This window comes from Mobula birostris, chromosome 15 (assembly GCF_030028105.1).
Source record: "Mobula birostris isolate sMobBir1 chromosome 15, sMobBir1.hap1, whole genome shotgun sequence".
In the NCBI taxonomy this organism is placed as follows: domain Eukaryota; kingdom Metazoa; phylum Chordata; class Chondrichthyes; order Myliobatiformes; family Myliobatidae; genus Mobula; species Mobula birostris.
The window spans coordinates 34629646-34648768 of NC_092384.1; the positions used below are offsets into that span (position 1 = coordinate 34629646).

The following is a 19123-nucleotide window of genomic DNA, read 5'->3' on the forward strand; positions in this document are numbered from 1 at the left end:
GAAAATAAGACTTACGAAATGCAGCTCCAATGGGTCTGAACCAGGAAAAGGGACTTGAACAAGGAGACTGAAACTGGCCAGAAGTAAACTGGTTTATTAAGGCTGAGATACAATGTAATCTTTGGTTTGTGTGTGTGTATAGTGGCAGCTGCTCTTGGTGGGAGTGGTGAGCATTACTGGGAGTGGCTCATTATGAAGCTTTCTTTACTGCCTTCCAGGGGCTTTACTTATTCATTATTCTCAGGGAGCGCTGCCAGTAGCGGCTTCATAGCTCTTCAGCGCTTTAGACTACAAGCTGTGACCGTTGGGTGGAAGACTTGCACTCCTGTTAGCAACCCCTGGCTTTAAATTCTTCAAGGACAGCTTTTTAATCTTGCCAGCCCAGCTGGCTGTGCGTGCGTGAGTAGATATGGACGGCTAAAGGTACTGTTTTAAGAGTTAACAGGAAAGGAGCAAAAAAAAAGGCTTTGGAACCGCCTCCGTTTATTATAAGGGACTCAGTTGCTGTTCCAGTGTTTATCAGCAGCCCAGATCAGAGTCTGCAGTAGTGAAGCTGGAAAGCATCAGCTTATCAGTGCTGGTCGCGTGGCTTCTTTGTGTACAGCAGCTGCTGTTGAATGCATGGGCAAATACTGAGGCTCAGCACTGGGCAGTTAAACACAGACCCAAGGAACACAGGAAATACATGTATCTTTTCTAAACAAGAGATTTAAACCACTTTGTACACAATCCCCAGGGTTACATCTGTGCATTATTTACCCTCAATTGAGTTAACACTTAAGTGGATGTCAGAAACCCCCACAATAATCAAAGTGGTTCATTATTGAGGGTTGTTATATTTTTTAAAAATGGATGTACGTTTTTATCCAGCTGCTGCTGGCAACACTATTCCTGGAGATCCTTCCAACCTGGACCTTTCCCAATGCTTGGGCTACTACAACTACAACAAGGTGAAAAGATTTCTTTATCTTCATTGTTTCATGCTTTACGTGATAGTTTGTAAGAAGCAAGATGATTGAATAACTTAGCATTAAATTGTATCCTGCATATACATTGTCACTGTTTTATTGATTTTATGACTCTACCATTTTGTTTCTATGATTTCAAATGTATTGTGTACACTTAAAGTCATTAGAAAGTAACTCCAAGTGCATAATCATTATCTGTCATTTTAGATTTCCAAAATCAATAGAAACATTGATGAGTTTGGCAGCACTATCATGAGCCAGAAACTTATTGTTAACCATCTTCTGAAGAAAAGGCCATATTTGCACTCCTGAAAATCAGGCAGTTAACTGAAGCATCATTTTCAATATTTTATTCTGCTGCCTGTGGATATACACTTCAAAAGTAGTGTTTTTTAAAAGTGGATTATTTGTTTGAAGTTATAAACTTGAATACCAGAGAAATTTACAGATTCAAGTAGTGTAAAAATATTCTGTCACGTAAAAGTTTACAGCCCTTTTTGGAGATCATTTGGAATTAATTTATGTCTTATGAAATGCAGTATTTTATTGTGTTGGTAATGTGCTCTCCTTTTGATACATGCACTGCATTGACTTTATTACTTGTTTACTGGATGCTTTTACTGTCTCTGAGTAACACATTGCTCTGGCAATTGTTGCTGCAGGCTTATGGGACATTGCATCTAATTATTGCTTAATTAATGTGAGAAAGTTTATTCCCCCCCCCCTTCATTTTCGTCTGTTATCATTTTCATGGCAGATTCTCTTGTTCTGTGTATTAGGAAAGTAATCCTTTTGTGCTGTAGAACCAAGTACTATTTCTGAACTCTCACATGGTAAATACAAGGTTGTAATAATCACGTTCTCTTTTCAGCATTATTAGCACTGCTGATCTTTGTTGATAGCTGTATCATCATTGCTGCTTAGTAAAGAGTATGGTGGATTCTAAAGAGAGGGTTTGGTAATTCTAAAATGCCTTTCTGTGCTCCTGTGACTGTTTTGATGACCTGCTGTAGATATGCTACCATCTAGCAAGTCCAATTGATTGTGTTATTTAGCATACAGTTGTCATCCTGCTGAGTAAATGCTTGCTCTATTCTCCCATGTTTCACTGGAAAGGTGTTAAATGTTTGGAAACAGTTCCTAGTTTAATTTCAGTCATGAATTTGTGAACCTTTTTGAGTTGAATTAGGTGTTAATAGTACATAAAACTTTCTGAATATTGTACTTTGAAGCATTTGATGTTTAAGAGCTGAAACTTTGGAGGAAGTGCGGCAGTAGTTATATGAGTAAAGGTTGTACCACGCTGAAGCATGTTGAATATTGAAAATCACCTGCAAAGTTGGAACAATAATACTATTTTAGTTTGTTTAAAGGATAATGTAATTTTGTAACAAAGAAACTGTCTTAAACTGTTTAGAATTAACTCAGTGCAATGGTGAATGTTAGAAAATGAAAATGCTTTATTACTCAACCACAGGCTCCACCCACTGTTATTACTCCATCTCTGAGCATCATCATCATCATCATCATCGTTATCATCATCATTAACTTCAATGTGTCAGAATCTGATCTAAGCAGTGACAGTCTACCCTGCAATCATTGACATCACAATGGATAAAAATTAATTTTCTTATAATACCTGAAAACATCAGTATTAGTGTAAACATCAGGGTGCTTTTGTAAAAATAAATCTTGTTTCTGAAGATGGAAAATTTGTCATTTTTTTTAAAAAAGACAGTTATTTCACACAAGGTTGCAATTAGAATGTTTCCCCCCTAAAATGTACAAAAATTATTGTATTTGTATCTAGAAAATGAGTGAAAATGGAATTCTGATATATATTTGGACATTTGGCGGAGGTTGATAGGCTTCTATTGCTTTGAGTAATGCCTACTAGAAATTGGAGAACTGCAGCATTGTCACTCATACCTTAAGTACTGTAAAGACTTTTTCTGGGTATGAGTCAGAAACATTATGCATTTAATGATCTTAAATCTGTTTTTTTTTCCCGATATTGTAAGTGCTTGAAGTACAATCTAATGGCACAAAGGTAATTAGTTTAGATTGACTGGCTAACCAATGTTTTTGTTGACTGTGTGCAGTTGTCCAGTCACCATTGTTTACCAACAGTAATATATTCAAAATATCCTGCATGCAGTAAAGTCAAAATGGTGCATGAAATAAAAATCTTCCAGCTACAGAATTTTAGAGTTTGTACCATAATTGGAGTAGGAGGAACCTGCTGCAGCAATATGAGCTTGTCCAAAAGGTATTCAACACAGTTGCAGTATACATCATTTGTACTACAGTTAGATATTTTTGGTCTGAAGTTCAAAGTTTTTTTTGATTATTAGATGAATTGGAATGATCCAAATTTAAGATTACAGGTAATCCAAAATGTTGCTATGCATATTTATGAAAAAGAGGAGGAGCTGGAGTATGTTTGATGCAAATATAGTATTTCCCAGCAGTTAAATGCTTTTATTCTTAAGCTAAAGAAACAAGTTTTTGTTTTTTGATATTTTCTGTGGCCATTTCAACATAGCCTTACGGGCATGTCTTCAAGATAGTTTTATAAAGTACCTACCAAAAACTTTAGTCAGGCTATTTGTTCCCAGGTAGTTCTCTGCAAAGGTAGTAGATTTTGTTGATATGCAGAGCAGCTATGATGTAATGGGATGTCTGAATAGTTGATGGAAGTTAGATTAGAATGTTTAGACTAACCCTGTGTTGGTGGGGAGGAAGCTATGCCCATTATTAGTACACTTATCAAAGGTGGATGCAGTGAGAATTGAATAAAAGTATATGGTTAACATTCTTGGTGGACAATAAAATTCTAACTCTTCATTAGTTTGTTCTGCATCTCAACTATTTGCGCCTCCAAAAAACAGCAAGTGAGAGGAATAATTTCTGGACTGCTGTTTTCTTTGAAATTGTAATTGGTGAATGAAGTCATTGCAAGGGAGTAAATGATAAAGGATAAGTTGAGGACCTATTGTTTTTTTTTTGTTGTTGAAGGTATCCAAAGCAGTATATAAATAAGATGATGCATATTTGCATATTAACATTTGAGACAACTCTTGTTTTATTATTTCATAAAAAATCTACTGAACAAATGCAGAATTTATTTTGCAGCTTTGAGCTAATGATCCAACTCAGAATTAGCTACCTCTGGAAAAGAAGTTTGGCATTCACCACGTATTACAACTCGGATTTAATCAGTGTAGCTTAATTTGACATCAGAGAGAACACTACATTATAAACAGTGACAGTGATCATGGTTTAACATTACTGTTCATCCTCCATTCATAAAATTTTGCTAAAAGTTTATTTTCCTTTTCAGTAGCAAACCATGTTCTGTTTCTTTTTGATAAATAATTTATCAAAAAATGTGATAAATAAAAATGGTTATCAATTTTTTAACATTCCAAGGCTCAGTAAATGAAAATCTTGCTCAATAAATTTAGTTTTGGGAGAGATTAGTTTTTAAATAACTTTGAAATGTACGTGCAGGAAGGGAATATTTAAATAATGCATGCATTAAATATGACACTAGAGCAATTGAACTGGGGTTAATACAAGGGCTGAGGAAATTGACAGGAAATATATACACAGCAGCAATAGAAGATTGCATTCTGTTGTTTGCAAAGAATATGTTTATATTTGTGAAGGGCTTTAGAAGTTATGATCTATTGTACAAATGTTACAAAGATATTGAGGGAAAAATGTAGTAAATAAGGACAATTGTAATGAAAAGCCACTTTACATTAATATAGTATAATACTGATTTTATATGCAGAAAATAATGCCATCTTGCCTGGGTGTGTGCAATCATAGACTATGTTAATATGTTTTATTTTCACAGTTTGCTACTTAACCAGCATGTGGTAATCAGCATCATTCTCCAGCCTCTTTCTGTGGTGCATATTTAAACAAGGAGAAAAGTACTCAGCTGGGTCTGAGGTTCGGTGCTGGCAAAACACAAGTGATAGATGTGCTTACCATCTTTTTAGTGTGTATTGATTTAACTGCTATGATTCATAAACAGGCTGTATCAATAACTTATGAAAATTAATTCAGAAAATGTTACTCAAGATTAGCAATGTCAATGTTGAGGAAAAACAAAAATATTTACCAAAAAAACAAAGTGTTTTATAAAACGTGTGAAGATTCTTGAAGTAAGGGTTTTGTTTGTGTTTTTCTTAAATGCAGTAAATATCATTGCCATTTTTCATTAATATATAAAATTGACAATGTACTGAGTTATGATTTTAAATAACCAAAAGTGTCTCCCATCTGCTTTTGTTTGTTTACTTGGGTTAAATACATTGTGACCTTGCTGTGCTGGGAAAGAACCAATTTAATCTCAGGAAAGGTTGGATATAATAAGGAATTATAGATAGGAAGAATCTGAAGATTCCCTACCTTGTCTCTTTTATAATGTTACAGTTCAATTCAATTGATGTAAAATTGTATGGATAGATTGAACAATCAATTTTGCTTAAATATTCTGAGCTAGAGAGAGACTTGCAACTTGTATATGCCTGAAATTATGTGTTGTATATGTAAGATCACAGCAGGGAACAAGAGAAATTGTTTACTTATTATGGATGGAAAGCCTCAATTCCTTCCTGAAACACAAGAGTTTTTCAGTTCCTTTGCTCCAAAGGCACTTGCACTTTGTGTTGCTAAGCCGTTGGTGGCTGTGAGAGCAGAGCAGTTGCGGTGTTATTGTCCTGCTACTTGTAGTGACAAGATCCATAAGTTTGTAATATGTAATTCTGAAATAACTATCAGACTGAGGAGATAGAACTTACTTCCAGAAAGTAGAAGGGAACCTGCTTTTGGAAAGTTACTTCATAATGTGCATGTTTCCTAAATTTGGAGGGGGAAGGGCCAATAACTGTTCAATTTCTTTGTCTTGGTCCTTGGCATACCTTTTGGTAACCCTGGTAACAAAACAGTTTGCAAGAGAATGATTTGTCACAGCATGGTACTGTATTTGAAGCCACATATGCATAAGTGGTTTAAAATGGTATTTTTCTGCATCAGTTTCTCCACTGTGACTACTGAAATGATTTTAATTACAAGCTTGTATGGAACAGTAGTAATAAAAGTACCTGACCTCAGTGTAATCTGCCTCAATGCTGGCTGTCAATGATAATGCTTATTATACTGTGCATAATTTGGGTATTAGTGGCCAAACCAATTTCTGTATTTGACAATTACTAGGATTTGCTTTATTCTAAAGTTCATTTGGTGTTGCCAGCTGTCTTAGCATATTGATCAATAATTGCACACTTGCTTAATTTTTATCATGAGTGCTTTCAGCAGCTAAGTATGGCTATATAAAAACTAATTTGTTTTCAACAGGCTATGACTACAAGCATTATACTACTAATAAATAACTCTCTCACTAGAAGCATGTTCCCTTTTGAGGTAGGAACTGGGATGTTGCCACACGTCTTTACTGGAGTCATTAATGGTCAAATGAATACCCCACAATGAGACAAGGGTAGAGGGTGCAAAATCTTGTTGAAAACATGATTGAAAGTGTATCTGAATAATTGTAAGGCATGATGATCTCTCTTTGAAAACAAAGCAGAAGTATTGACTTGGATATTGTCACTTTAATCTCAGTTCAGAGACTAACTGGAGGTGATGGAACCGTTGTGCAGCAGGGTCTTGCCAAATTACAGAATGGTAGAAATCCACAGTTCTGAGGGTGACCTTTTGGCCACTGGTGTCCATATTAGTGGAAAATTGCTATTTGTATACATCGCACTTCCCAGATATCAAACTACATTCTTGTAGGTAATGCCACGTCAGAATTGATCCATGTACATTGAAAGCGAAATTGGGTCATTTGACTTCCTTGATTATTTGAATAAAACAAAAAAAAACTCAATTCCTTCCTTAAGGAGCTTCCACACTTAAATCTGGCCCTCAGGTTTTTGAATGTGTTGCTGAAGAGTATAGATTCTTCTTAATCCATCTCCAGACCTTTCAAGGTGCCATCATCTTGGTTAATTGGCTTAATACTAGTCCCTGTCTGATTCTTGGTACATCTTTTTCCTGCAAACCAGGCCAATACCGATTTTCCCCCACATGTGAGCAGTCTCTGAGCAAAAGGGTCAGTACAGGCAAATGGCAAGTTGTTGTAAGTAGGGTTTAAGATGATGTTAAAAGATGGCGAACTCCTGGAGTTGCAAATACAGATTGTTTTGGTCACTACTAAGTGCCATGTGGGCAGCAGCTGCATATCTGAAGGCGCAAGGAATTACTGTTGAATTGTGTAAAATGACTACACAAATGAAATAGAAACATAGAACATAGGTGCAGGAGTAGGCCATTCGGCCCTTCGAGCCTGCACCGCCATTCAGTATGATTATGGCTGATCATCCAACTCAGAACCCTGCCCCAGCCTTCCCTCTATACCCCCTGATCCCCGTAGCCACAAGGGCCATATCTAACTCCCCCTTAAATATAGCCAATGAACTGGCCTCAACTGTTTCCTGTGGCAGAGAATTCCACAGATTCACCACTCTCTGTGTGAAGAAGTTTTTCCTAATCTCGGTCCTAAAAGGCTTCCCCTTTATCCTCAAACTGTGGCCCCTCGTTCTGGACTTCCCCAACATCGGGAACAATCTTCCTGCATCTAGCCTGTCCAATCCCTTTAGGATTTTATACGTTTCAATCAGATCCCCCCTCAATCTTCTAAATTCCAACGAGTACAAGCCCCGTTCATCCAGTCTTTCTTCATATGAAAGTCCTACCATCCCAGGAATCAATCATGAAATAATACATGTTTTTCACTTGTAATTCAGAGAAAGCAGAAGTCATTTTAACCTAATCTGTATTGAAAGAAACTAACAGGACCAGGTTGAACAACAGTTTGGCAGCCCACCCAATTTTACCCTTCACTGACTCCAGTGGAGGGTAATTTGAGCCTGGTGTCAAAATGGCATGTAATGTGGGTTTTGTCAATTTCCCACTGGGTGAATTAGGTCAAAATTACCACTAAGGTTTCAGCTTGTTGATCTTGGGATTGTTTTGGAAGAATTAATATATATCAAATATGGCTGCTATAAATGGCAGGTGCAAATTTCGTAGCTTTTGGTTTTAATGTTGGCTATTAATGTAATAATCCCTGATACTTAAACTGCATTTGGGCATCTGCCAGTATACAATCTTAGATTTAGTAGATAACTCTTATCATATTGATTCAAACTGAAGGCAGGCACTTTGGGGGACACAATATAAATGGAACATTGGACTGGAAAATTACTGCTGTTCTATCCAAAGAATTGAATGGGTTATATATTCTATGTTGTAAAAGTTTATGGGAAAATAATGTATTAAAACATTCTTCTGTGATGACTTTTTGCCTTGTCAGAAGGTTAAGGCTGCATTCTACTACAGTTGTACATTATTCATTATAAAACATAGTAAAGAGCACAGTTCTAAAGTTCAATTGAATTGGTTTTGGCTGCTGTATTGTGTTGTCAGTTAACTGGAAAACACTTCTGTTGTATATAGTGACAGTGAGCATAAATGCTTTGCTTTCCAGAGTACAGAGTGGAACACAGCTTGTTTCTTTGTGATTGAAAGTGGTTCAAATCCTCCTAGGTAACTGGCATTGACTTTTAAAGCCCTGGACATATGGTACAGTAAATGATTTGTATTTACAGTACTGCCAGGCCTGGGTATCATGTTTCATAAAGGCAGTGTTTTGTAACAGTGCCCTAGTTTGTATTCCCAGTTCTCTTTTCAGTGTGCCATGTCTCGGTATCCAGCTATTGAGGTGGCCATTATCTTTTACAAATCATTGCATCTGTTATCTTCTCAGGTTACTGTTGACAAAGGATTGAGCCTCAACTGCCTACATATTCAGTTATCACTTTGCTTGTTTGTTGGCTGTCTGACCAAATGTAGCAAAGATTTTTTTTGCTATAGTTACTGTGTTATAATTTTAAATGTTTCATTATATTTAATGACGCAGGTTTTTTAAAAGAAAAGAATGGGTCAGCAGACATGTTTCAATTTGCTTTAATTAAGTTGATTTGTTTAACTATTTATTTGGTGTTTGGAATGGTTAAGAAATCTGCTTTCCATGCACTTGCTCTTTGTGGGATTTAAGTTCCATTCCCATTTTAGTTCTCATTAACCTGAATCCAGTCTTCTGTATTGTTGCAATGCAAAAAACCTGAAGACAGTGGAAATTATATTTTTTTTCTCTCAATGCAGAATGCTCATAAGCAATGACAGGCTGACTATTATTGTATAATTGGAAGCCTGCAAGCAAATGTAGCTAAAAGGAAACTCCCGTATTGCTTGATCAACTTGTTCCAAAAGCAGCAACAACTTCTAACATTCAACCAGTGCTGTTTGAGGGGGTACATTTGAAACTGTTCCATAAAATTTTGCTCCACAATGCAAAGCAGTTGAAGTCTTAAATGGCATTTCCAAGCAGATTATCCTGAATCACATTTTCAAAATAATATGTTTATTATTCTAAATGCATTCTACACCTTGTTGTAATTTGCATTATATTTTAATGTAACTTGTTAGTTTTCTATCAGCGAAATTACTTAAAATTGTGCAGTGATGCTTAATAAGAGAACTGTTTAGGTAGTGCTGTTTATAATAGAGGTGGATGAAAAAAGGTACAGCATTTGTATAACATTCCTCTGCCTGTGAGAAATACTTAAATAACTAAAATAGATTAATACTTTACAAGTTACCTCAGAAGGTGATATAAATAAAATATTGCTCTGTTAGCACTGCAAATAGTTTGCTTGCAGTGTACAGTATATATTCAAATGCTTCAATTTTTTTAAAATAGTCAATAGAAATGATATGAATGATTTCACAACAGCTTAATAATAGAGCAAACTACTTAGAGAATTGTATTTGTAATCAGGCAAAAAATGGATACTCTGTTCATTGTGTATATTTTTTAAAAAATCCAAATTTGAGGGTAAATTCTTTCAAAAATGTGGAATATCCAGAGATTTCAGATTTGCAAGTAATGAACTTCTGAATAACTGCGTTATAGAGTGGTCTGGCTTTGGCTCAACAGGCTTGAGCAAGCATGGACAGAGGTTCTAAGTAAGTAATTTCTAGTAAGTTTTTCCTTGCTGTTAGTACTTAGCTGGTGTGCTGAGAACCAGTCCAGAGGTAGTGATATGTTCTTGGTGTGAAGTGCAGGAACTCTGGGAGACTTCCAGTCTCCCAAATAACTACATCTGCATGAAGTGCATCAAGCTTCAGCTCCTTGGAGACCGTATTAAGGAACTGGAGCTACAGCTGGATGACCTTTGGCTCATATGGGAAAATGAAATGGTAAATGGGAGCTGTAGGGAGGTAGTCATACCTATGCTGCAGAAAGCAGGTACCTGGGTTATTGTCAGGAGGGGGAGAGGGAATAAGCAGCCGGTGCAGATTAACCCTGCGGTCATTCCCCTCAATAATAAGTGTACTGTTTGTTGGAGATGACCAACCAGTGGAAGCAGCAGCGATCAGATCTCTGGCGTGGAGTCTGTCTCTGTGGCTCAGGAGAGAAATGGGGAGAGGAGCAGTGGAGTAGTGCTAGGGGATTCCATGTTTGGAGGAATAGAAAGCAAATTCTGTGGATGTGAAAGAGAAACTTGGATGGTATGCTGCCTCCCAGGTGCCAGGGTTGAGGATGTCAAGGACGATGTCCATGGCATTCTAAAGGGGGAGGGTGAACAGTCGGAAGTCATTGTACATATTGGTACCAGAAGGTTGGAAAAAGGAGGTCGTCCTGAGGGGAGAATATAGGGAATTAGATAGTATGCTGAAAAGCAGAACCTCTGGGGTAGTAATCCCTGGTCTAAGCACCAGTGAAGGTAAGAATAGGATGATTTGGCAGATGAATGAGTGCAGGGTTCAGGGTTTCAGATTTCTGGATCATTGGGATCTTCTCTGGGGAAGGTATGACCTGTATAAAAGGGACCTGATACACCTTAACCTGAAGGGGACCAATATCCTTGCAGGCAAGTTTACTAGAGCTGTTGGGGTGGGTTTAAACTAATCTTGAATGGGGATGGGAACCGGAGTGATAGGGCTGAGGATGGGGTAGTTCGTGTACAGCTAGATGTAGTGTGTTGTGAAGCAGTGAGGAAGGATAGGCAGATGATAAGGCAAATTGCAGTCAGTGGTATGAGATAACATGTAACAGAAGTGCGAAGTCAAAAATGGTGATAAATACAAGACTGTAAATGTTATACTTGAATGCACTTAGCATACGGAATAAGTTAGATGATCTTGTGGCGCAGTTAGAGATTGGTATGTATGATGTTGTGGGCATCTCGGAGTTGTGGCTGAAAGTGGATCATAGTTGGGAGCTTAATATCCAAGGATTCACATTGTAGCTAAAGCACAAGGTAGGCAGGCAGAGGGAATGGGTGGTTCTATTGTGTGTGTGTGTGTGTGTGTGTGTGTGTGTGTGTGTGTGTGTGTGTGTGTGTTTTGGAGCAGCTTGTGGTTAAACCCACTCGGGGAAAGACATTTCTGGATTGGTTGTTATGTTATGTCTTAGATTTGATTAAGATAAAGGAACCCTTAAGAAGCAGTGATCATAATATGATAGAATTCATCCTGCAATTTGAGAGGGAGAAGCTAAAGTCAGATGTATCTGTATTACAGTGGAATAAAGGGAATTATAGAGGCATGAGAGAGAAGAGCAATGGCTGGTATTTATGGGGGAAATTTGAAAGATGCAGGAATGATACATCACAAAGATGAAGAAATATTTTAAAGGGAGGATGAGGCAACTATGGCTGATAAGGGAAGTCAAAAACAGCATAAAAACAAGAGAGGGCATATAACATACCAACAATTAGAAAGTAGAAGATTGGGAACCTTTCTAAAACACTAGAAGGCAACTAAAAAGTCTCAGGAGTGAAATGATGAAATATGAAGGTAAGCCAGCCAATAATATAAGAAGATATAACAAGATTTTTCAGATGTGTAAAGAATAGCAGAAAAGAGAGTAGATATTGGATCACTGGAAAATGACACTGGAGAAGTCGTAATGGGGAACAAAGAAATAGCGGAAGAACTTAAATATTTTGACCATCAGTCTTTACTGTGGAAGACACCAGCAGAATGCTAGAAGTGTGAGAGTGTCGGGGCAGAAGTGAGTGTCATGGCTCTTACTAAGGAAAGTGTGCTTGTGAAGCTGAAAGGCCTGAAGGTGGATAAATCACCTGGACCAGATGGACCTCACCCCAGGGTTATAAAAGAGGTAGCTGAAGAAATTGTGTAACAATCTTGCTAAAATCACTAAATTCTGGAGGGTTATGAAGGTTCCTGAGGATTGGAAAAACTCCAAATGTCACTATTCTTTAGGAAGGAGGGGAGGCAGATGAAAGGAAATTATAGGCTAGTTAGCTTGACTTCAGTGGTTGGAAAGATTCTGTAGTCCATTATTAAGAATGAGATTTCAGGGTACTTGATAAAATAGGCCAAAGTTAGCATGGTTTTCTAAAGGGGAAAAATCTGTTGGAATTCTTTAAGGAGATAACAAGCAGGATAGATAAAAGCTAGTCAGTGGATGGTGTTTCTTTGGATTTTCAGAAGGTCTTTGACAAGGTGCTGCACATGAGGCTGCTTAACATGATAAGAGCCTGTGATATGACAGGAGAAGTACTAGCACGGATAGAAATTTGGCTGACTGGCAGGAGGCAGAGTCTGGGAATAAAGGGGGCCTTTTCTGGTTGGCTGCTGGTGACTAGTGGTATTCTGCAGGGGTCTGTGCTGTATGTCAATGACTTGCATGATGGAGTTGATGGCTTTATGGACCAGATTGCAGATGATATAGGTGGAGGAGCAGGTAGTGTTGAGGAAGCAGGGTGTCTGCAGAAGGGCTTAGACAGACTGGGGAAATGGGCAAAGAAATGGCTGATGGAATATAATGTAGCGAAGTACACTTTAGCAGAAGGAATAAAGGTGTGGACTAAAGTGGGGAGAAAATTCAAAAATAAAGAGGTGCAAATGGACTTGGGAGTCCTCGAGCAGGATTCCTTAAAGGTTAATTTTTAGGTTGAAGTGGTGGTGAGGAAGGCAAATACAATGTTAGCATTCATTTTGAGAGGACTAGAATACAAAAGCAAGGATGTGGTGCTGAGGCTTTTAAGACATTGGTCAGACCACACTTGGAGTATTGTGAGCAGCTTTGGACTCCTTATCCAGTGCCAGAGGGCACAGCCTCGGAATTGAGGGACATCCATTTGAAATGTAGATGAGTAAAGATTTCTTTAGCCAGAGGGTGGTGAATCTGTGAAATTCATTGCCACAGTTGGCTGTGCAGGCCAAGTCATTTGGGTATATTTAAGGAAGGGGTTGACATGTTCTTGATTAATCAGTGCATCAAAGTTTACGGGGAGAAGGCAGGAGAATGGGATTGAGAGGGGTAAGAAATCAGCCATGATGGAATGGTGGAGTGGACTCAGTGGGTTGAATGACTTAATTCTGCCCCTATGTCATATGGCTTAATGGGTGCATGGGACATGCTGCCTGTGGTGATGGTGGAGGCAAATACGTGAGGGACATTTAAAAGGGCACATGGATGGAAAAAGTTAGAGGGTTATACAGTAGGGAGGGTTAGATTGATCTTAGATTAGGTTGGAAAATATTGTGGTCTGGAGTGCCTGTGCTGTGCCCTAGAGTTCTATATTCTATGTGGAATCTCTCGTATTCTCTCTTAGTGATGCTTTGATTCAGAGTACCACCAGCACTGTCACTCCCAGCTCACTCCGTGCTCAGAGTGGTCACTCTTCCATTAATGAGGACATGTTGGCTTTCACTATAAATGCGCACAAAACAGACACATCAAGTCGGGCAGTATCTATGGAGGGGAGTAAACAGTTGACATTTCAAGCTGAGACCTTCATCAGGACTGGAAAGGAAAGGGGCATGGGTGTAACGTTGGGCTTTATAAGGTGTTGGTCACACCACACTGGCATATTGTGAGCAATTTTGGGCCCCGATCTAAGAAAAGGTATACCAGCACTGGAGATGGTCCACAGGAGTTTACAAGAATGGTCCTGGGAATAATAGGGTTACCTTATGAGGAGTATTTGATGGCTGTGAGCCTGTACTTGCTGGAGTTTAGAAGAATGAGGGACAATTTTATTAAAACCTATTAAATATTCAAAGACCTTGTTAGAGTGGATGTGGAGGCGCTGGTTATTATAGTGGGTAAGTGTAGAACTAGAGGGTACAGCCTCAGAATAGAAGGATGTCCCTTTAGAAAAGAAATGTGGAACTACTTTTGCCAGAGGGTGGTGAGTCTGTGGAATTCGCCTCCACATCCATCTGTGGCAATGAAGTCATTGGATTTACTTAAAGTGGAGGGTGATAGATTCTTGATTAGTTAGGCATCAAAGATTATGGGGAGAAGTCAGGAGAATGGGGTTGAAAGGGAAAATAAATTAGTCATGATCGAACGGCAGAGCAGCTTTGATGGCTCAAGTCTTATGGTCTTAAACTTTCTTGGCTGTAGGTTAGAGTATGATGAAAATTAAGAATTGGACTCACACTGGAGACAGAAATAATGATACTGGACTTGCCTGAAGCTTTATAAAGTTGTGTTAAATCTATTCAAGAAAAAACTAAAAGGCTTAGTTCCAAATGCTGCTCTTCACTGCTTATGGAGTCGTGAGGGGAAAAACAATAACATTGAAGTTCAGGTGTAAAGTGTGCACTTCCTAACAAAATATTGTCCAACCTGATGAAAATTCACTATATCGGGAATTGGTTGATTGAGCTGCTGGCATGCATTTAACTTGCAGGCAAGGCTACATGGACATTTACAGAATACACCACGCATTATTTGCGTCAGCTGAAGAGAAGTAAATTAGAAGAATTTTATGTTGCAGGAAGTTAAATAAATGAGCTTGATGCAATTACAGAATAAATGCGAGATGGCAAATTAATAAAATTGAAAATTGCAGTTTTTGCATGGGAAGCAAAAACAAAAGTTATAAACCGGGCTTCCAATCTGATGTTGGTGTGCTCGTTCAAGATGCATCTAGAGATGATCACATTGAGTACTGTGAGTAATGACTGATTCCATTTCAATGAAGTGTGAGCATATCCATAATGGAAACTCAAAACAATAAATTATAGTTGTGGGTGGATACCTTTGGGAATCTAATTTAGATCATGACATTGAGGGGATAATTGTGTGTTTCTGGGAACAAATCTTCACTTGCCTGCTAAGTATTCAAACTTTGGATGAGAATCATATCATGGTCCCACGTGTGACTTGAGAACTTATTTAGTAATGAGTTTAACGCTTGTGTTATCTCTGACAATTAATTTAAAATAGTGATGTTTTGCTCACACTTAACATGATAAGTATCTCCAAACATAGCTGTTACACCAATAATAAGATTTACAGTCATGATTAAAAGCTGTTTCTTTACTTTCTCATATCTCATGTTTTTATACATTTTTTCTATAATACTTATTCCATTTTAAAACTTGCTTATTTATTTGACCCTCTGCAAGGTTGTGTTTTATCTAATGTGTTATCCTTTTTGAATTGTATGTTTATGTATCATTAATTTTATGGTTATTGTAGATACCTTTGTTGGAGAAAGAACAACATACTTGATTTTCATCAGTTGCCAGTCTACACAGCCATGTCATATAGAACTGGAGTCCACTTGTATCTGCCCAGTCTATTCTTCCTGACAATGGGTGATTCTGTTCTGTGAACTTGTACCTGTTTTATTTAAATATTGGGGTTGGCAATGAAAAGTTACTTAAGTTTTAAAACTTTATCTGGCAGAAATAAAAATCTCTTTCCTTCCAAATACTGTGTGTACATTTTGTTTATAGTAACATAAGGTGATGAACTGGATACTTTAGAAAGACACTTTTGTGCTTTGACCATCCAATAAATTACAGATAAAAGTACCAGCCAGCATTTTATCTTTTAAGTGCTATCATCACATTCACCCTGGCTTTCAGCAAAATCTAAATTGTTTCTTTTAGATAGTTGTGCTTGGAGTGATCACAAGGACCTTCACTTACCAAGATGAATTGAACAAAAATTTAACTTTTTGGTTTTGATCTAAATGAGGACTATATGTCATATTGAATCTGCAGTGAATGATACTCAGAACTCACCTGAGGCCATATATAAAGGATTATAAGCTTCTGTCATCCCTTGAAAAATTATTTAGGTTTCTTAAAGCAAAGCTTAACATTAGTTCAAGAGTAGTATCCATTGGTAGATTTATGTTGGTAACTGGATCAGCTGGTGTGCCCTTCGAAATTTTGGTTGTCCTGCTTGGTGCCATTGAAATCCCAACTAAGAGTAAAGTGTACTTGCATTGAAAAGCAGAAGCATTTGTCAGTGTATGGGTATGAAAGGGTACTTTGGAGAGAACTGGAGTCTGAATCATACATTTTCAGAGTCTAAGTTGGGGAAAATTATTGATAATATAGGTTTGATTGGCATCATATTGGGTGCCAACAAATTAGGAGCTTCATTTAAATATAGCAGTATGGCCATTGTGCCTGTCTTGGGGATGTTTCTGAAACTGATGTCCAGATGTTCTTTCACCCACCAGAGCATCATATTAGTTAGTCTGGCAGAGAGTTTCCACAAGGTATTGGATGCTTTTCACTTATGGGACATCAAACCAGTCAATTTATTTTTTTTCTGGTTCAGTTATTTTACAAAATAAATGTAAAAAAAAACTCTTTTGCCAGGGTTTCCTTTGATCTTAATTACTGATGATGGAAATGGCCTGGTGTTATACCATAGAGACTTCCACATCAGGTGGGACAGCAGCTTTGTGGAGTGGAGGAAAGAGATATAAACATTTTGGGGAAGTGGTGACCGACACAAAGGGGACATTGTAACCTATGAGTCTATAAGCTGAGCTAGAGAAGGTGTATTCGTGATTCTGCTTGCTTCTCATCACAAACTAGCAGTGTTTTTAAATGAGAAGGGTATGGTTTGATATTTGCTGTGGTGTAGAAAAACAATCCTTTCAAGTCTCTGCTTAGTTTTCTGTTGACAGTCAGTATACTTTAACAATATGTCAACTCTCATTGGGTGCCTTTGACTTGCCCATATCGCTGGTTGGCAGGACGGCTACATTAGGACAAGACTGGCCATACAGGTCAGTGGGACTAGGCAGAAAATGGTTCGGCACAGCCAAGAAGGGCCAAAAGGCCTGTTTCCGTGCTGTAGTTTTTCTATGGTTACATCAATTGGTTCACTCTAGCCTTTCAGGGACTGGTGCTATACAATGATGAGTGCTATGCATCAACAACGAATCTGGTGAAGCAAGCTGTTAATGTCATTACATTTAATAATTCTAGACAGCTGAAGACAGTAAGTCTTAATATTCAGTTTTGTTGGCTGCATGTCTCAAAAACCTTACTATCTTATGGGAATTTCATCTGACTGGGGGAAGCAGTGAGGGAGGAAGTTGAGTCAGAAATGCCACTCAATGAGGATGAAGAGTGCAAACAGCCAGGCTGCTGAAGTTATAAAACTGCAGGTTCATGAAGATTGATTCTGTTCAACAATTCCTTCCTGTTCAGAGCTCGAACTTCTTTAACCATTCTGACATCCATTAAATCAATGCCTTTAATATTAAACAACTAGTATGTTGATGTCATATTAGTACAGTTAAGAATAAAAGGTGTTATAGCACTGCTCTTTTCAACAGCTGCCATCCTTAATACATGAACATCTAATCTTGTGCTCAATGAGGTACTAGAGCTTGAAGGCTGCGAAGCTTCCTCGACAGCCTCCACATCCAGCACATAATTCTCTGTAACTTACACTATCTCCAATGGGATCCCACCACCAAGTACATCTTCTCCTCCCCACCACCGCACCCCCCCCCCGACACACACACTTTCTGCTTTCTGCAAGAATTGCTACCTATGCAACTCTCTTGTTCTTTTGTCCCTCCCCACTAATCTCACTTCTGGCAGTTGAGCTTGCAAGTGGAACAGGTGCTACACCTGCCCCTACACCACCTCCCTCACTACCATTAGGGGTCCCAAACAGTCCTTTCAGGTGAGGGGACACTTCACCCATGAGCCTGCTGGGGTCATCTACTGTATCTGGTGCTCCTGCTGTGGCCTCCTGTATATCAGTGAGACCTTGCACTGAGCACCTACGCTCTTGTCCGCCAGAAAGAGCAGAATCCCCCAGTGACCACCCATTTTAATTTTACTTCCCATTCCCATGCTGACATGTCAGTCCATGGTGTTCTCTACTGTCGTGATGAGGCCCCCCCTCAGGTTGGAGGAACAACACCTTGTATGACGTCTGGCTAGCCTCCAACCTAATGACATGAACATCAATTTCTCAAACTTCCAGTAATGCACCCCTCTCCTCATTCCCAGTTCCCTCTCTCACCTTATCTCCTTACCTGCCCATCACATCCCTCTGGTTCTCCTCCCCCTTCCGTTTCTTCCATGGCCTTCTGTCCTCCCCTATCAGATTATCCCTTCTCCAGCCCTTTATCTCTTTCACCAATTGACTTCCCAGCTCTATACTTCACCCCTTCCCCCATCCCAGTTTCATCTATCACCTATTACCTTGTATTTTCCTCCCCTCCCTCCCATCTTCTTGCTTTGACTTCTCATCTTTTTTCTTCAGTTCTGATGAAGGATCTTTGCTCAAAACATAGTTTACTCTTTTTCTATAGTTGCTTCCTGGCCTGAGTTCCTTGGGGGGGGGGGGGGAGGAGGAGGAATGTTTGTGTGTGTGTCTGTGTGTGTTTTTGCTTCGATTTCCACCATCTGCAGATTTTCTCTTGATTACGCTTCCAATTGTTCAGATCATGGAGGACGACACAGAGGAACTAGGACTCTTGACCTTAACGCAGTGCGTAGGGATGTTAGTTTGAACAGGGTAGTCTGGATGGCTTGGCAACATCTACAGAAAAAAATTATGAAGGCCAATGGTATTTATCTTTCATTTCAGGTGGATTTGAATACAGGAGCAAGAATGATTTGCTGCTATTTTACATGGCCTTGATGAGGCCACACCTGGAGTATTTTGTGTAATTTTTGTCCCTTCCCAGGAAAGGGTAGAAAGACTGCATGAAAGGGTCACCTGACATGTTCCTGGGTTGATAGGATTG

The 19123-nt window shown here is 38.6% G+C and overlaps 1 protein-coding gene across 4 annotated transcripts in view; it reads left to right on the forward strand.

Annotated features, from left to right (window-relative positions):
• Nucleotides 1–266: 266 nt before the first annotated feature.
• Nucleotides 267–19123, forward strand: part of tox3 (TOX high mobility group box family member 3) — a 109731-nt gene continuing 90874 nt past the window's right edge. For all 4 annotated transcript variants that reach the window (XM_072279577.1, XM_072279580.1, XM_072279579.1 and 1 more), the window contains exon 1: nucleotides 267–950. In XM_072279577.1, coding sequence (XP_072135678.1) covers nucleotides 849–950 — 102 coding nt within the window. In that variant the 5' untranslated portion in view covers nucleotides 267–848. The remainder of the gene's footprint in view (nucleotides 951–19123) is intronic.